This window comes from Engraulis encrasicolus, chromosome 4 (genome assembly GCF_034702125.1).
Source record: "Engraulis encrasicolus isolate BLACKSEA-1 chromosome 4, IST_EnEncr_1.0, whole genome shotgun sequence".
NCBI lineage: Eukaryota > Metazoa > Chordata > Actinopteri > Clupeiformes > Engraulidae > Engraulis > Engraulis encrasicolus.
The window spans coordinates 56,745,734-56,763,782 of NC_085860.1; the positions used below are offsets into that span (position 1 = coordinate 56,745,734).

The following is an 18,049-nucleotide window of genomic DNA, read 5'->3' on the forward strand; positions in this document are numbered from 1 at the left end:
AGTCGTTACAGTACACGTTACCACTGGTGTAGAGGGTTTATATATCGAGGCTATTGCAATAGCATACTGTAAATTCCGTGTGTTTTATGTCAACATACAAGGAATGGGCCATGGTCCTATGCGGACTGCATGAACAGAACTTTCTCTTGGCATGCCAGTCATATTTCTTTTCAACTCCTCCCAAGTTATCGACCCTTTGGCCTAGCCTATCAGATATTCAGATGCTGTCACTGCAAACCCACGTTTCCAGACATGGCCTGTAGGCTACATCCAAATACTCGCATGTTCTTCTCGAGAAATAGCTTACAGAGTCAGCATACAGGTGACATTATTTCAGAATTATTGTCCTTACTGTTTAAAGTGCAATTCTTTTTTTGTAATTTTGTCGCGGCGTGTAGAGACCTATTAATACCCTCTGTGTGCGTTGGCTTTCCGCTTAGACTGCGGACCAGACAAAAACATAGCCAATCCTTCTTATTAACAAGGAAGTAGCCCAAGCGATATCGCAGGAACAGTCAGATGCCGTTGTGGGCGCAGCGTAGCGCCAAAGTGTGGGCGGGCGCTCCATGCAGCACGGATAAAAAGGATAGTGCGTTAACTTAGCTACGTAGCAAGGGTTGCAATCGGAACAGTGTTGACTATGTTATCTCTGACTGGATGCTTGCCGTCACTGCATTTGGCAATAGCATTTTCGCTTGCTTTGTGTCATTCTTTGCAGACGAGGACTTCGAATATGCGCAAACGGGATGAAGAAACGATCTTTTTCTACCCGAAGTGAAAACAGAGCAGGGATTTTCAAATATTGGAATTACTTCCCCTTTTCCCTATGAAGAAGTCAAAAGTAAGTGAACTGCTGCATAGTTCTCTCTATTCTAGTGGCTAGTTGGTGTTATTCTATTAAACTAGGCAGGCCTATTCTGCATGGAATGTGGCCTGAAGGAAGTGCGTAAAGTTTTTACTGCCGTATAGTATTTTAAAGAGAACATAGCCTGCTGGGGTTGACAGCATAAGCTGCGATGTGCAATGCAAACTATTTGAAAGGACATAGCTGTAAATGACAATGCATTGCTTGTCCTATGCTCGTCTTCTAGTAGTGTAATATCAAAAGGAAATCTAAAAGCTCTCCAAACCTGGTCACTGAAAATATAAACGCAGGCTGCCCTAGTGTTGCACAGTTTGTCTTAGACATAGGTGTTGTCTTCAGATGGTGATTAAGGAAGCAGGGTAGGTGGGGAGAGCGGCTATGTCAAGTAAGCTATTTGGCCCCCACATTGGCATATGCCAGCTTGACAGCGCGCAGTCTGTGTGGGTGTGGGAATGCCGGCCGACACGTTGTTGAGTCGGTTGTTGATTAGGCTGCTTGCCACAATTTGCTCCCTTGAAAACACTGCACGACGACGGCGACAATATGAGGACCCTCTGCCTCGCACGTCTGTGCATGCTTATGTTTGTATAAGTGGTGGGGGATTCTGCCCCAAACATTTTCATTTAATCCACGTGATGTAGTCCATCCAACTCATGACTTTGCTGAATTAATTGAGACAAATACTTAAAGCATACCTAGACCAAGTAGCCTACAATTTGTTTCAAGGGCTTGCTTGATCAAGGCAAAACGTCTGGAAATTCAACGTTGAAGATGGTTTTCACCCAGGTCGAAATGTGAAGTATGGTAACATTTATTAATAATTTATTAAGCGTTTATAATAGGCTATCTGGTAGTAATACCTGGTCACTACTGGTCAAGTTTAGGGTCCCACCAAACATTTTTGCACAATTCAGCATATTCTATTTCAACTTCAATTCTAGTGTAGTATCAATTTACTGTGTTATATTGCTCTCTGAAATTAATGCATAGAACAAATAAGCAATGCATAGAATAGCTCAAAATGTGTTTTAAACGTTTCCATGAAGGTGTAGGCACCCTGGACATTAATAAAAGCCCAGTTGTGGTTGTACACTAATTTACTCCCTGGGTGAGACTCTTTCCAGAACTTTTGAACGATGTTCTAAATGGGGTCAGCTCTATGTTCCCATAGCCCGTTGGTCCCATAGCTTTCTCCTGCTGCTCCATGTTCCCACATTTTAAATAAATTATTCAAATATAGGCAAATATGTTCCAAAACTCCATGTCCCCACATTTCCTAGTAAACCAAGAGAACACACCTTTCTCCTTGCCATGGAACATAGGCCTTAAATTTAAATAAATTCTTAGAAATATGGGAACATGGGCCAGCGGATATAAGCTGTGGGACCAATGGGCCTAAAAAAATATGTTAAAAGTCTTAGTGATGTGGGACCAATGGGCTGTGGGACCAATGGCCTGTGGGAACATAGACACGCTCCCGTGTAAATTGCCCATATTTACCTCAGCAAAACATCAAGGAAACCAAAAAAACAGGTGTTGAATGAGGAATTCCACTTAGTCACTCAGCCTTCTACAGAAAAGCATTTCCTCATGGCTTCATAGACTTGGCCAATACCTGAGTGGTGACTGGTTTCCCACACATTTTGCAAGTGTGCAAGTGTGTTCTGAGCTGTGTGTCATCTCTCAATTGGTATGAAGTTACCTGAAGTACCGGTAATAACACATTAAAAGAGTCTCAAAATGCGTAGGCTACCCAACCAGTCTCTCCAATCTCTATTCAACTAAAACGTTTATTTTGAGGTACTTTTTTTTGGCAATACTGAAGTGATTTTTACAGCTCTGTCGACATCATCAATAGTGCATTGAACACTTGTAAGCTTTTTTTGGGAACAATCCACATGCCCATGTCACTGTTTTCACGTTCCTTAGTTAGGACAAAGCAAACCACAGCAGGCTTCAACAGGCGGTTTAAAACCTATTATGTGGAGTAGGGAGAATACACCTATTTTCCCCCAAGGAGTAGGACGTTGGATGGTAATTTTAAGAGTTGCTCATCTCTAAAAGAGTTCATATTGTCCGTGTGATCAACACATGTCACGCTTCACAATCACTAATTAACGTATAATATGAAGAGTTCAGATGCAAAACCCCCTAAGTGCCTTTTCAGAAAATAATCTTAATTCATTTTTATTTAATACAAAGCTATCAAAATTTCATATTTTATCATTTTATTTATGTAATATAACTATTTATATGTATTATCAAGTACATGAATGTAAGCCAAACCAACAACGGGGTTCTCTAAAAATATAGAAGTGCAGGTCTTCAGAAATGGAGTTAGGGGGTTTTGCTTCTGAACTCTTCATATGTACCTTGCATTCCTCACAGCTCCTTTCTTAGAGCGGAGGTAGGTGTTTTCTGAGGCTGACCTTTGGAACAAGTTAACTTAACAAGTTAACGTTGTCAACTAGAATGTTTCTATTCCCCATATGAGTTTACCAACCAAATTTGATCACAATGTAAACATTAATGACAGAGTTATTAACCAAATCAATTGGGCTGACAATCATGTAGACAGACAGCTAGTCAGTCAGTCAGTCAGTCAGTCAGACAGTCAGTCAGTCAGTCAGTCAGTCAGACAGTCAGTCAGTCAGACAGACATTCCAAATATCTGGCCAAATGCCTGAGTCTTGTCCCAATCCTACCCCTCCCCCACCCATGCCCTCCATTTCCTGAGTCCATCATTACTGTGCTCTCCCAATTAAGGATGAATTACTCCAGAAGATAGATAGATAGATAGATAGATAGATAGATAGATAGATAGATAGATAGATAGATAGATAGATAGATAGATAGATAGATAGATAGATAGATAGATAGATAGATAGATAGATAGAACTTTGAACTACAGGCCCCGCCAGCCAGTGTGTCAGGAGGTTATAGCCAGGCTCATGGCTCATCAACGAGCCGACCTGGCCCAGCTGGCAGGTAATGTGCAGTTCCCTAGGTGCTGTGTGTGTGTGTGTGTGTGTGTGTGTGTGTGTGTGTGTGTGTGTGTGTGTGTGTGTGTGTGTGTGTGTGTGTGTGTGTGTGTGTGTGTGTGTGTGTGTGTGTGTGTGTGGCAACAACAAGAGTGTTTGTATGTTGTGTTGGATATTGCCCAAGCAGTTTTTGTGGAGTAATAACTACTGAAAATAACATTAATTTGTGTGATTAACTGATTAAAATAAATTACTGAGATAAAGTAATATCACCAATAAACATATAGTGCAGACATACTCAACTGGCGGACCTGGGTCCGGATCCTGATCCAAACTCATTGCCGTCTGGACCGAGACAAAATCCCTCTGTAGCCTATATAATGCATTTATTAATTATTATTATTTTTTCTTTTTGTGTCAATTGAGATTTTGCTGCCATGCTATTTCTAGGTGTAGCCTATGTCCACAAAGCCCATCTCATGACAAATTAAAAAAATCAATTAGGGCCTATGACCATTGTGATAACTCAGTGAGCGAACAGGAGGAGCACAGAGCCAACAACCGCAAATGAGCTCTCGTCCGTCGTCAGTGGAAGCATGAGCGGCATCATGAAACAAACCACGGGCACTTCAAACGTGACAAACCACAAACTGTGGTACGAGCCAGCGTTGTAAAGCAAATATCATATCGAGCATCACAAACGTAATCACACCATAAAAGCCTAACAGGACCAGAAAGAGCAGCTGGTTCATTTTGTAATACACTCAGAATATGAACAAAACCAGAACTGAGTCCGTTTGCTGTGGGTTCACTTTTTGGTCCACTTGAAGAGGACTGAGTTCGGTTCACTTAAAGGGGACTAAGTGAGAAAATACCCTAAAAGAAGTTGGTTTTAACCAACATAGTTTGAACCACAATGTCTCTCGATGTGTTTGGAGGTTCTTGTTTATTGACATATTGCCATGAATACTGTATAGAAACACGCAGACACACACACGCAAAGGAGCCAACTTCTGCTCAGCATCAGGGGGTCAGAATGTTGTGGTGACTGAAGACAGAAGACTACAATCTACTGTACATTTCCGTTATTATTGGGGGTGTTTTTGCCCCTCCACCTTTGTCTTTGCCCCCCCAAATTCGGCGCCTATGCACACAAGCACACATACACACACACATGCGTTTTTGTTGTGCTAAATTATTTCACAATGGAACAAAGGAACAAGAAGGGAGGGGTCACTTCAGCGACGATAACAAGGAGGAGTAGGATGTGTGATTATAAGGTTCCGGAAGATAAACACAGGAAGAGATGAAGGGCAGTGTAGGTAGTGTTTCCTTTAGTAGTATGTAGGCTACACATTAAGAGCATACTTTACCTTGGGGGCTGCAGTGTCCCACAACATAGATCATCCTTATTGTATACATGGGGGATCCGTTTTTGGTTCCAACCAGGGTTATTTCCCAGCCTTACACCATCTTTCTCCTCCACTACTTTCCTGTGATGTCATGGGGGCAGTCATGGCCTTATGGCTAAGGACATGGACTTACGATCAGAGCGTTGCTGGACTGTAACCAATACCGTGTAAATAACTGCAAGTCGCTTTGGATAAAAGTGTCAGCTAAGCGTAATGTAGTGTAATGTAATACGCTATAATATCTTCCCTGTCCATTTTTAGACTGTGGAAATATATAATTAATGGTCAAACCTATAGCCTACTGTTTATTTTGAAAGCTGATGATTCTATCAGTCAGACCTTCATCTGTGTGAGATATCTTCACTAAAGCCTTCTAAAGGCGTTAAAAGAAAATACAGCATACTGTACCTTTACTGCTTTTACTGACCTAACTACTTTAGTGGCTGTAGATTAGTGTCTTTATCCTCTCAGATGGTAAATAAATTAGCATAATGAACCCCAATTTGATCTCATCCACTTGATGAAGTGAAATGAAGTTCCGGTAACAACACATTTATTGGTATTATTTATTTATTATTAGCAATTATTTTTAAAGCTCCTGTATAAACAACTCACGATTCAGCATGACAGTTTTAAACTGTTATCAACTTTTGCTACCATTCTCTCCCCTCCCTCCCATTTAAATATATGAGCACACAGGCAGATCACATACGCTATTACTGTATACTCTGTTGCCTATCAGGAAAGACATTGATGATAGAAATGATTTATAGAATATAGAAATGTTATATATATATATATATATATGTTTTATATAGATATGTTTTTATTTGTTATTGTAACAAGTACAACGAAATTGAGCATTCCTTGTTCATTGTAGCAATAAATCATTAAAATAAAAAGTCAGGGAAGTACTGAAAGATCTGACGCACATCACCATGTAGTCCAATCACAAACACCCACTAACCCAAGTGCTTCACAAATATCACACACCCACCCACACATATCACAGCCATACACATCCACATTAATGCTGTAGAAAAAAACCCTATGTTTTGGTAACATAGTTTAGTGCAGTAAGGGCCGCTGGGTAAAAGTTGTTTTTCAGTCTATTTGTCCTGGTTCTTCATGGACTTGTATCCGCTGCCAGGTGGCAGCAGTTCAAAAAGGTTGTGGCCTGGCCTGGGTGTGATGTGTCTCTTGGAACTGGAGTGGAATGGAATTGGCCTTTTTTAGGCAGCGGGTGCTGTGTAGAACCTTCAGAGAGGGAAGAGGGCAGCCGATGGTGTTCTCTGCTGCCCTTATGACCCCCTGGAGCTCTCTTATACCATGAAAAGAAGTGCAATCAGAGGTAACAACTTGATCGAGGTCAACACTGCAGGTGTGTGTGTGTGTGTATTTTCCCAAGAGCTTGTATATGACTCATGTGAGTGGGTGTGTGTGTGATGTGTGGGTCTGTGTTTATGACCCTGCAGATGGCACACGCACACACACACACACACACACACACACACACACACACACACACACACACACACACACACACACACACACACACACACACACACACACACTGTGGTTGAACAGACAGACAGACAGGGCCATTGTAATACTTGGCCAAACTCCCTTCAGGGGATCAGTTAATTAGCCATTTTGAACCAAAATATTTTCGTTCACACCATCAGCAAATCCGCATAAATGTGCTGCTGAGAGCTGTCATGAATGCATTAAGCCTGTGTGCGGTAGGGAGAATGCCATTCGTTGCCCTGTTTATGTTTTCAGAGGAAAAATCTATTTGTGTGTAAACGAAAAGCACAAAAACGAAGGGAAAGGTTTTAATTTATCAAAATTCTCAGGGTATGTATAAAAGGCCCCTCAGAATCACCTGCATGTATCGCAACCAAATTTAGTCAAATTATGTGAGACCCCTTCCCAATGTGACCTGCCGAAAATGTTTTAATATGGCCACTAGGGGTGCGCTACAGTTGGTTAAAAAATGGGTTCTGTCATTTCTCCGATGTTGAGCTAGCCTGGTATGACCCTCACATAATACTTCTCCTCATTCGTATTCATGGTCTGGAGGTTCTTTGAACTGACATGATTAGAAGGGTGGGAGGATTGCACTTAGTTCTGGTTTGAAACGATTGGACAGCTCTTATCCAATAGTTCACTTATTCACCTGGTAGCCGACTAAACCCTCCCCAGAAAAGGTGTGTGTCTGTGTGTGTTGCAACTGTAAGTTTATGTGTCAGCACTACGCATGCATGAAAATGCTGGATTATGCTTGCCATTCATGCATGTGGAATGCTGACACATACACTTTCAGTTAAAACAGTCCTGCCTAGATAAAGCAGAATAAACTAGATTGCTTATTTTGCTATATCTAGGCTACTTTACTGCCTAGTTTTATGTTCTAGCACAGCAGTCCTGCCTGATGTGATAGATCTGAACGATATCTATAGAAATCATGGCTTTTTGAAGAGCAAAGGCCACCTTTGCATTTACTTTTACACGTGAGGAAGCACTTGTTGGGGCCAAAAATATAATAAACTTTAAATGCACTCAGAGAGTGCAGACCTCCGCCAAGGAAGCTGTTTGATAGAACACTTGACTTCTTTCTGACTTCTTTTTTAGTTAGAAACTGAAAATTAAAAATGTGCACTATCCCACAATTGTGAAAAAACAATCTTGGATCCAGATCGTGACCCGTATCACCACCAACATTTAAATACATGTTCCTTTTGTCATTTCCAACAACTCCACAAACAATTTCACCCAAATCAGAACAGACAAACAGACAGACAGACAGACAGACAGACAAAGGAACAGACAGACAAACCAACGCAACCGAAAATATAACCTCTTTGGCGGAGGTAATAATTGAGAGATGTACCCACGACAAGAATTTCTTAGAGAATTAATTTTAATATGCAAATGAGCTATACAACAATGGAGTATGATCTAATGCTCTATGCCCAGAATTGAGCTCATTTTCAAAATACATGTTTTATGAGAAGCCTATGACACAAAGATGTATACTTTCACTGTGATGTTTGTTTGATAGTAGTACTGTATGAGTGAAGGGAAACATTAATCCTGTGTGTTTCCAGGTGTGTGTAGGCCAACTCTATAGGCAAGACTACTTCAACTGATTATACATAATGAGTAGTAGTAGATGTACAATAACACTAAACACACTGCAATCACATAACCTCTAGCATTGAAAATGCAGAAACACTCGAATTGTGTTTTTAGATTTAGTTTTTCTTTGCTAGACTATTTGAAAATCACATGCTCCCTCCACCTCTGTGAAATGTAATGGAATGTAATGTAATGTAAATCCATTTTAGCCCAGAAACACATGAGAAGATTCTGAATTAAATGTGTATTGAAAGCTATGAATTTCACTTCGCGGTTGGGCTCTGTTCGGAGAAGTCCCCTGATTTTCATGAGTACCTTGAAAAAGCAGAGAGTCAGGGGTCAGCAACAGTCTTAGGGAATTCCCACCCCAGCAGTACAGGGAGAGATAAGTATTCCCACCTTGAACAAAAAAGCAGGTGACATGACAACAGAACAGGCCATGTCATACACGACAGGGTGAAGCAGGGGAGGAAATGATTAGCAAAAAGGAAGCAACATGTTGAGGGGAACAGGGTAGAATATGAAAGGCCTGCAGAAGGTACATGGCCAATCGCTAGCGAAGAAAGATGATAAGCTGAGGGAACACACCTAAACGAATTAGTTAATGTACTGTAGTTGAGAGGTGAGGGGAAAGTGGCCAGAACTGACGTTGACACTTGATTCATGTAAACAGTGAATGGTGTGATGGGCATTGTCAGAATTACATTTTAGTCTATGATAATTATGAATAAACCACTGCCTGAACCGCCACTGAGGTTGATGGAATTAGCTGAACTCTTAATTCTATGGCTCTGAGCTACCCAGCTAGAGAATATGAAAGTCCTCAGTCGGCCCTACTAACTCTATATAAAACCTTATTTGAACCTCACCTCAACTACTGCAATGTTATATGGGGCAACACTTTCTCTAGTCAGATCTGGAACAAACTTGATGAAGCTTTGAAGATGATGCCCTCTATCAAAAAACATGTAATCAGACATGACATTAGTCATCTAGTACAAACCTATTGCTAAAATCTCACCTTCCATGGTTCGCTGGATTGTGTGTGTGTGTGTGTGTGTGTGTGTGTGTGTGTGTGTGTGTGTGTGTGTGTGTGTGTGTGTGTGTGTGTGTGCGCGCGCGCGCGCGTGCATGCACGCGTCTGTGTGCGTGTGGCTGTGCACCCTAACGCCTGTGTCATTGTTGTGTGTGTTTATGTGTTGTATGCAAATGTATATGTCTGTGAGTGTGGAATTGATGGTTTCTGTCCGTCATAACTACAAATTGTCTTACAAAACCATGAAGTAATGCAGGTTGTTATAACTGCTTTGCATATTGTATGCCTGACTCTTTTTCCTTTATCTTTGCTGCAATACCTATTTACCTAATGTACCATTCGGCCCCGGCTTATAAGCTTATATTTCGCTTCACTTGGGGACCCTTCTCTCCATACTGTTATACCTTTTCATGACATGTAACTGAAAGTCCAAATGATGGAGTGAAGATAAATAAATAATTTATTCAAATCATTAATGTAGTGCACCAGCATGAAATAAAACACTCATACAAGGAAAATATCGCAAGTATGCTTGCACCAATATGAGTATTGCCTGCAAGGGGCCTCAGATCTGGAACAAAGTTGATGAAGCTTTGAAGATGATGCCCTCTATCTCCAACTTCAAAAAACATCTATTTAGTCATTAGCTGGATTGTGTGTGTGTGTGTGTGTGTGTGTGTGTGTGTGTGTGTGTGTGTGTGTGTGTGTGTGTGTGTGTGTGTGTGTGTGTGCGTGCGTGCGTGCGTGCGTGCGTGCGTGCGTGCGTGCGCATGCCTGTGTGTGTGCGTGCGTGTGCGTCCGTGTGCGTGCGTGTGTCTGTGTACCCTAGCGCCTGTGTGGTTGTTAGTGTGTTTATGTGTTGTATGCAAATTTGTGTGTCTGTGAATATTTGAGTGTGTGATTGGTGGTTTCTGTCCGTCATCACCACAACATTTCTTGTAATGCAGGTTGTTATAACTGCAGGTTGTTATAACTGAAAATCATTCATTCAAATCATTCATGTGTGTACTATATAGTGCACATTATATTTAAATGGTGAATGTGGTGGCTGGCACATAATGCTACCCTATTGGCATGGAGACGACTTTCTTCAAGAAAGTAAAACGTGAAAGCCCACCTAGGAAATTCCCATTATTATTGACATACTATTTCTGACCGCATGCTCAGGGTACCTCAGTCATGGAGGAGGATGGGGGAGAGCACTGATTAATTACTCCCCCCACCAACCTTGTGAGTCGGGAGTCGAACCGTCAACCTTTGAGCTACAAGTCTGACAAGCTAACAGCTTTCCCATGACTGCCATGCAGCATGCAGGAAGTGAATATCTACAGTATTAAGTGATTGTGGAGCTTCCCGCTGTATTCACAGAAAGTACTGGGGAGAAGGGCCACTTGGAGGTGTCATTTTTCCTGCTCCACTCTTTTAAAGATTGCACATTAGAAGGTAATCTGTAGCAATGATGCTTTACATTCATTATCGCAGAGAGGGTAAAGCCATTTCCTTCATGTGGTAATTCAGTTATTCAGAGCTCTCTTAGTGTGGCTGGTTGGAAACTGATAGCTTAGTGCAATTTGCAGTACCAAACTCAATTTAAGCTTGTGTAGTCAATTTTGATATAATTTCCTTTTTCCTGGCCCTTTGAACCTCCTCACTGTGAGTATTCTCATTCATCCAGGTCATACTGGTCATAACAGTCATAAGCACTCAGTTATAAGCAACATAGTTTTGGAATTCGGAGATGGTAATGAAGTATTGGGGCGAATGATTAAAGGCCTCATGTGTGTATGCTTGACTACCTGCAGAAGCACTAGTGGGTACTTCTTGTACAAACGGTCAGATATTCTAAGACTGACTTGATGTGAGAAAGTGCGGCCGTCCACACAAACTCCATAGCTGGCACATGCACAAGTCAAATACATTTAGTCAGTTGCCAACACATATTGCAGGGAGTGCAGTACAATAGCAGTAGGCATACTCCTTGACCACAAGTCTAGGCACAGTATTGCAACATGTGAGTCAAAACAGATTTCAGCATGGGGATGAGTAATTTTATGTGAAACTTCAAGCATGTTGTGTAGTGTAGATGATGTATATGATGTGACACTTGGTTAAACAAATCCCTAAAACTAAGGGACGCACTTTATTAATAAACTTAACACATTATCGGGACCATGTCATTTTACAACATGTGCACAATTTTTGACTGCAGTATTCATTACTGTAGTTGATGTTGCAGGACATCATTTCTGTCCATTGCAGTGAAACACAATACATGAAATTCTGACTGCAATGTCTTCATTATAACTTCACCAGGAGGTTATCAACGCTGCCTGTTTTTTTTATCGCACTGGTTTGTTCATCCAATAGCCTACATAACTCACCAAAGCATGAATGTGTTGTTATGAAACAGTATGTAGGCCTATGAAGTAGAGCTTGAGCTGATTCAATCGTGGTGATGATCTGAATGTCTTTGAAAAAACATTCTTTTTTTAGCTACCACTCATTGTTTTGAGCAGCGTAGGTCAGCCACTCTGATATCTGGTATGTAGGCTACTGCATGCGCATGACTGACAGAGAGTCAGTGAAGTTGCCATGACACTCTCAGACACGCAGACGTTATTGAAGACTCAGTGATGAAAAGGGTTGGTAAATGTCGGACTGGGTTTGTGGTCAATGTTAGTGGACTTGAGAGCGGACATGAGATTGTGCGACATTATCGGAATTGCTTTGAAACCCTTTTGTTCTTTGTTAGAGCTCGGTTCTATAAATATCTGTGAACAGCAGGGTGTTAACAACCGAAATGTCTGATACCAGAAAACTATTGAAACAATAAAGGAAATGCTTGGGAGATTGTGTTCATATTGCATTTGTGACTGCTACTGAAAATTAATTTTAATGTTCAGAAGAAGGTGTAGCCTGCCTTATGTTAAGTAAGTGAGTATGTTTTATTTATAAAGCACATTTGAAAACAGTGCAAAACTGACCTAAGTGCTGACCCTAGAGTTCCAGAGTTGTGGGGCTGACTGGGGAACATTGAGGAGGCCTTTGTTCATGGATCTGAAGGACCTGGGTGCTGCAGCATCTCTAAAATGGGGCCTGACCATATAAAGACGTAAGAACTAAGAGTCAAGTCAAGTCGGTTTTATTGTCAATTTTCTTTACATGCACTGGTCATACAAACAATTGAAATTATGTTTCTTACTTTCCCATGCAGACATAGACATAGACTTTAGGGGACAGGAGTGATGTGGTTATGCAAGATAACTTAGTGCCATTCACCAGTTTGCTCGCTGCCAGAATTCTCACCATTTCAGTCTGGTAACTAAAAAAATGTTAGTGGATGAAACAAGTAACTGAATAGCTACTGTGTAACCCAAGCTATTTTTCATGTGTAGTCACTGAGGAAAATAAATAGGTTACTTTATGTATTACAATTTTGTCAGTGTAACGAACAAAGGGAAGTAGATTACTGTCTGGACTGCCAAAGTTGTGCACGATGCACCAGACGATGTGTAAAATTTACCCACATGGCCCCTCCCACCTCCTCTTTGCTGAAGGTCTGTGAAAAGGATCTTATATTTGGGTAATAATAATAATAATAATATTAATGAATTTTATTATTGTTGTTACTATTATTATGAAAAAGATATTTTAATTGGGTGTATATATGCAGCAGTGGGCACCTACAGTAGTTTTGGCAAATCGCATTACAACACAATCATCACTGAAATCCTGTCACTGTGTTATGACCAGTCAAGCCGACATAAACCATGAAATAGCATGGGCTGTGTAACACTTAGCTAAATAAGATGATGTCTAAGCACACAAATGCAAACATCATGCCGGCACATACAGGCGTGCTCTCTCCCTTTCTCTGTTAATCCGTTAACGGTATTTCAGTGATTACAATTAAGAGATTGGCTTAACGCAGCGGTTCCCAAACTTTCCCCCCCACGCACCCCCTTTTACATTTCAATGTGGTTCGCGTACCTCGTAAGCAAATGTTGCACAGCCACACATTTTGGGCAATCCTCATTTCCAATAGACCTGACATTTTTTCCATCACAATTCATTACAATGGAACTTGTTGCATGACAAGTCTAGGAGTTCTAAATTACACTTCAGATGGATCCTTCCAGCATACAATTCACCAAAAAATGTAAAACTATGTAATGTTCATGAATGCTGTATAAAAACACACATATCAGCCATTGCTCTATTCAGCTCACGCACCCCCTTGTGGCAGGCTGCGCGCCGCCAGGGGTGCATGCACCACAGTTTGGGAAACCCTGGCTTAAACAAAATCTAACACAACATATCATGCCAATTAGAACATGGTTCAGAAGTTGCAGGCTGTCATTGTGGCGCACACTTGTAGTGAAATTTCCATCACATGAATGAAATGTTTACCTCTTCACAACAATTGCCAACTGACACACATTTTAAACAGAGTCAGTTGATAATTAGGTCAAATTCTCTCTCTCCCCCCCCAGATGTAACACAAGAACAATAAAGAGCCATTTAAATAAAATACAAATACCATCATTAAGTGAATCTGAAAAGGAGTGGGATGAAGTCTTGCTTATTAACTCCCACCCCAATACAATCAAAAACTCCCACCCCAATACAATTAAAAAAAACAACAACTTTATAGTAGACAGTTGTGAAATGTGGACCGGTCCGGAAAAAAGGACCCTGCTGCAGATTTTTTAAAGGGTGAAAGGAAACAGTACGTAAAAAACACTAACATACTGATACTTGTACAGTAACCACACACACACACACACACACACACACCAGCAGAAGTACAACCAGTGGTGCAGGTCAAGTGAGGCAGTGTAGATGCTGTATGGAAAGTGCCAGAGTAAAGTGCCAGTGGTGAAAGAAATGTTCATGGCATGTCCTCCCATGACCGTGTGTTTGTGTGTTTTTTTCAGTGTATTTATGAGTCTGATGGCTTGTGGAAAGAAGCTGTTATGCTTGTGGGGCACCGCATGTTGCGATAACGCTTCCCTGATGCTAGTAGGGAGAACAGTCTGTGCTGGATGAGTGGTGTCTTTGATGATGTTCATTGCCCTCTTGGAACAGTGTGAAGTGTACAGGTCCTGAATGGCTGGTAGGGGTGATGATCTGATTATCTTTTCTGCCATCCTCACCACCCCCTGTAGTACCTTCTTGTCTGCAGCAAGACAGCTGCAATCAAAGAAAGTGGATCTAAGAAGAAGCGTCATTTTGTTTCTTTTCCGGTATCCACTTTATGTCGGGTGAACGCCCCCTTAGGAGACCTTCGGTTAGGAGACCTTCGGAGTCCTGAGGTTGAGAATAAATCAAGCCCCCTTAGCGCTGTAGATGGCGGTAGCGCACGTCTTGAGCAAACACCTCAAAAATAGAAGAAGAAGGAGGGGACAACGCCCCCTTAGGAGACCCAACTTGAGCCCACGCTTTTGCATTGAGTGGGCGTGGTTTGCGTTATCTTCCTCTTATCCAGTATTTTTGGCTGCAATGCCAGACAGAGAGGCTGCTCTCTGGTCAGGATGCTCTCAATGGCACCTCTGTAGAGGGTGGTGAGTGCAGAGGGGAGGTCAGCTCTTCAAGTTTTTGCAAAGGACGCGCTCAACTTCTTGGAAAAAAACGAAAGTCTTTGGTTGCGCGATAAAAGGTATCAACTTAAGGAAGAAAAATCTGCACTCACAAACTGCGTCTCATTATTTATTTATTTTACCACCATGTCCAAAAGCAAACGCGTTTCGGCTATCAAGCCTTCATCAGTGCGTGAGAGGTCAGCTCTTCTCATCCTTCGCAGGATGTGGAGTCGTGTCTGTGCCTTTTTGACCAGGGTGGTGGTGTTGGTAGTCCATGTGAGGTCACGTGTGATGTGCACTCCCAGGAACTTCGTGCTTTTCACAGATTCCACAGCACTGCCGTTGACGAGTGGGATGTGATGTGGCTAAAATATGCAGACACTGCATAGCCTACCTTTTGAAGAGCAAGAAATGTCACAAGATGATGTATGTCCACGAGTGCTATCCTCAGTAGCTGCCTTGCCCTTTGATGTCATTGATAAAAAAAATATGGTGTAATAATTTAGTTATGGTAAAATTGCAAACTTTTCACATTCACATTTGGATTCAGCCCTTCGTGCGCATTTCGTTTCTGACCAATATCTGATCGAGCTAATTAGGCGCATGGCTTTGTTGACAGATTTTGGTTCACTTACTAAGATGCAAGGATTTTTAAAATCCGTCTTGGCATATTGCACCTTGTTGTTTTGGACAAGTTCAATCAAGAACCAATTGAGTAAAATTAAGAAAATAAAAACATTACACCTTAATCCTCATATTGAGGAACTTCATACTGAAGAACCACATACTTCAGACTTGCTTCATTTAAGATTTGAATAAAATGCTACAACAGTTTAAAGGATTACAAATAATTATACAGTCCCTGTTGCTCCGGCTCCCTAATCCCACGTTCCATTTTTAAACAAAGATGACAGCTCATGGAGCCTTTGACACACAGATCACTAGGCGATATGACGATACATATCGTGGTGACGATAGAAAAGTGTCTATCATGCCATTTCTCTTCTAACGTTTCTATCGTGATAGGCCTATGTAATTTTAAAGCAATTAAAACAATTGAAGCAATTTCACAATGTTCACACGTGTATTCAGCTTTTTTCCAACGCAAGTCTGTGCATAATTCCACTGGTCTACTCCCAAATCTAACCCTAGATTTATTTGAATTTGTGTGAATCACGTCACCAAACAATTGCCTGTACCCCGGTTGTCACAACTCTGAATTCCATGGCTCTGCACCATGCAATGTCGTCTCACCTAATGTGCCTCATCCACCGACAAGAGTAAACCACCACTCATCGCACAGCTGTCTACTTCCAATGACACCGCCTGGGCCTTCGATGGTCGATATGCTCAACTAGGGACAGAAGTCTACACCTTCACGCTTTAATTACAGCATTTTCTGCACGTTATACAGAGTTAGCCAGACTCGTTTCAATACAAACTGGAACGTAGGACAACTGTAACGTTGTATGATAGAATTAATCCACTCTACTGTACAAGGGCGGTCCTAGGGGCGGGATGGCTGGATGATTGCCACACCCCATCTCAAAACCCTGCCCCCAAATGACATCGCGAAAATCGCTATAAACATGTTTAAGTAGTTATGAACATGATCCGGGGTCGGGGCTGTCTTGGAAGGGGCGGGGAATTGAAGGGGGCGTTGCCCAGGGCACAATCCTAGGACTGCCACTACTACTATAGAACTTCTTGGTTGCATAACTGCTTCTGATGTTGAATCAAAGAGGTGATAATATTCTGGGAAGTGGGGGTGTAAGAATGGGATGTGTAAAAGGTCAGGAATGTGTGACATTTTGCGCAGACATAATTACTGCTATTTGGAAAAGGTTTCAATAACAATTCCAAAGCCAACTATTCTCCTCCGCATCAGAACACTAGTCTGAGTGTGCAACCCCAAACATGCATGGATAGAAAATCAGAACCAAGCAATATGAAGTCAAGTTGGATGTGTCAGCTGAGCTTTCATTAAGTATACTGTGCAGTCAAACATCTGTTCTTTCACTTAAGCTATTTACTTTTTAAGTCGTTGTCAATACAAGTTAGTAATTGAACATGCTATAGAGTAGCCTCATAATGTGTGCTGTGGAACAGTGGAACTCTGTAGGCTATATAATACCATAGCCTAGTAGTACACTACTATGACATTATAAATAGTCTTTTGTGTTAGTGTTTGTTCATTGCTATTCTGATTATATGTAGTATATTGAATAACAGTGGCATTTTCAAAACCTCTGTAATGAGATGGAGCATTATGGAAAGACAACATATCCAGTCAAGCAAATTATTGTTTTGAGGTAAATATGTGCTCATGTAAAATCTTACCCATGTAATCTCAAAAAAGTTGGAACAGGGCCAATAAAATGCCTTTAAAGGCAAGACGAAGGAGGACACTTAATAATAATTGTATTTGTATAGCACTGTGTCATACAAGGCATGTAACTCAAAGTGCTTAACAAATGGGAAAAAAAACATTGTTAGAGATGGATTTAAAAGGAGAGGTATAGAGGAGAGGCAGAAATAGCAGGAAGGCAGAGGAAGAAGAGATAGACAGAGATTGTTGAGTCATAAGGTCAACGTAGGTTAGGACCAGGATTCTTAGATGCGTAAGGTCCATACTGGCTGGGCCTGTCATAAGTCATAGATAGTCACACAGAGATTGGGCGCTCAGGTGCGGCCCCTGGTGGCATCAGGGGTGAGGAAAAACTCCCTTTCGCTTGAATCATAGTTTGTAGGGGGGGAAAAAAGCTCAGTGAGGTCTGAGAAAAAACCCCCTATAGTCAGGAAGAAACCTCAGGCAGAGACCAGCGGCCACCTAGGGGAGCCCCCTGCCAGGGCTGGTTGTGAGTAGTTAATAGTTCATTATAATATAATAGTTATATAATATAATATAATAGTTCATTATAATATAATATAATAGTTCATTATAAACGGATTGCCTGATTGTATACAAAAACTGTTATTTTTGGTGCCAGACATGATTTTAGCAGTGTTTTCCTTTTTGTTATGTTTAATAT

At 41.3% G+C, this 18,049-nt stretch overlaps 1 protein-coding gene across 2 annotated transcripts in view; it reads left to right on the forward strand.

Annotated features, from left to right (window-relative positions):
• The first annotated feature begins 480 nt into the window (after nucleotides 1–480).
• Nucleotides 481–18,049, forward strand: part of kitlga (kit ligand a) — a 46,353-nt gene continuing 28,784 nt past the window's right edge. Inside the window, exon 1 of one of the 2 annotated variants that reach the window (XM_063197765.1) lies at nucleotides 481–841. In XM_063197765.1, the coding sequence (XP_063053835.1) occupies nucleotides 827–841 (15 nt within the window). In that variant the 5' untranslated portion in view covers nucleotides 481–826. The remainder of the gene's footprint in view (nucleotides 842–18,049) is intronic. The other variant, XM_063197764.1, reaches the window with a different exon arrangement.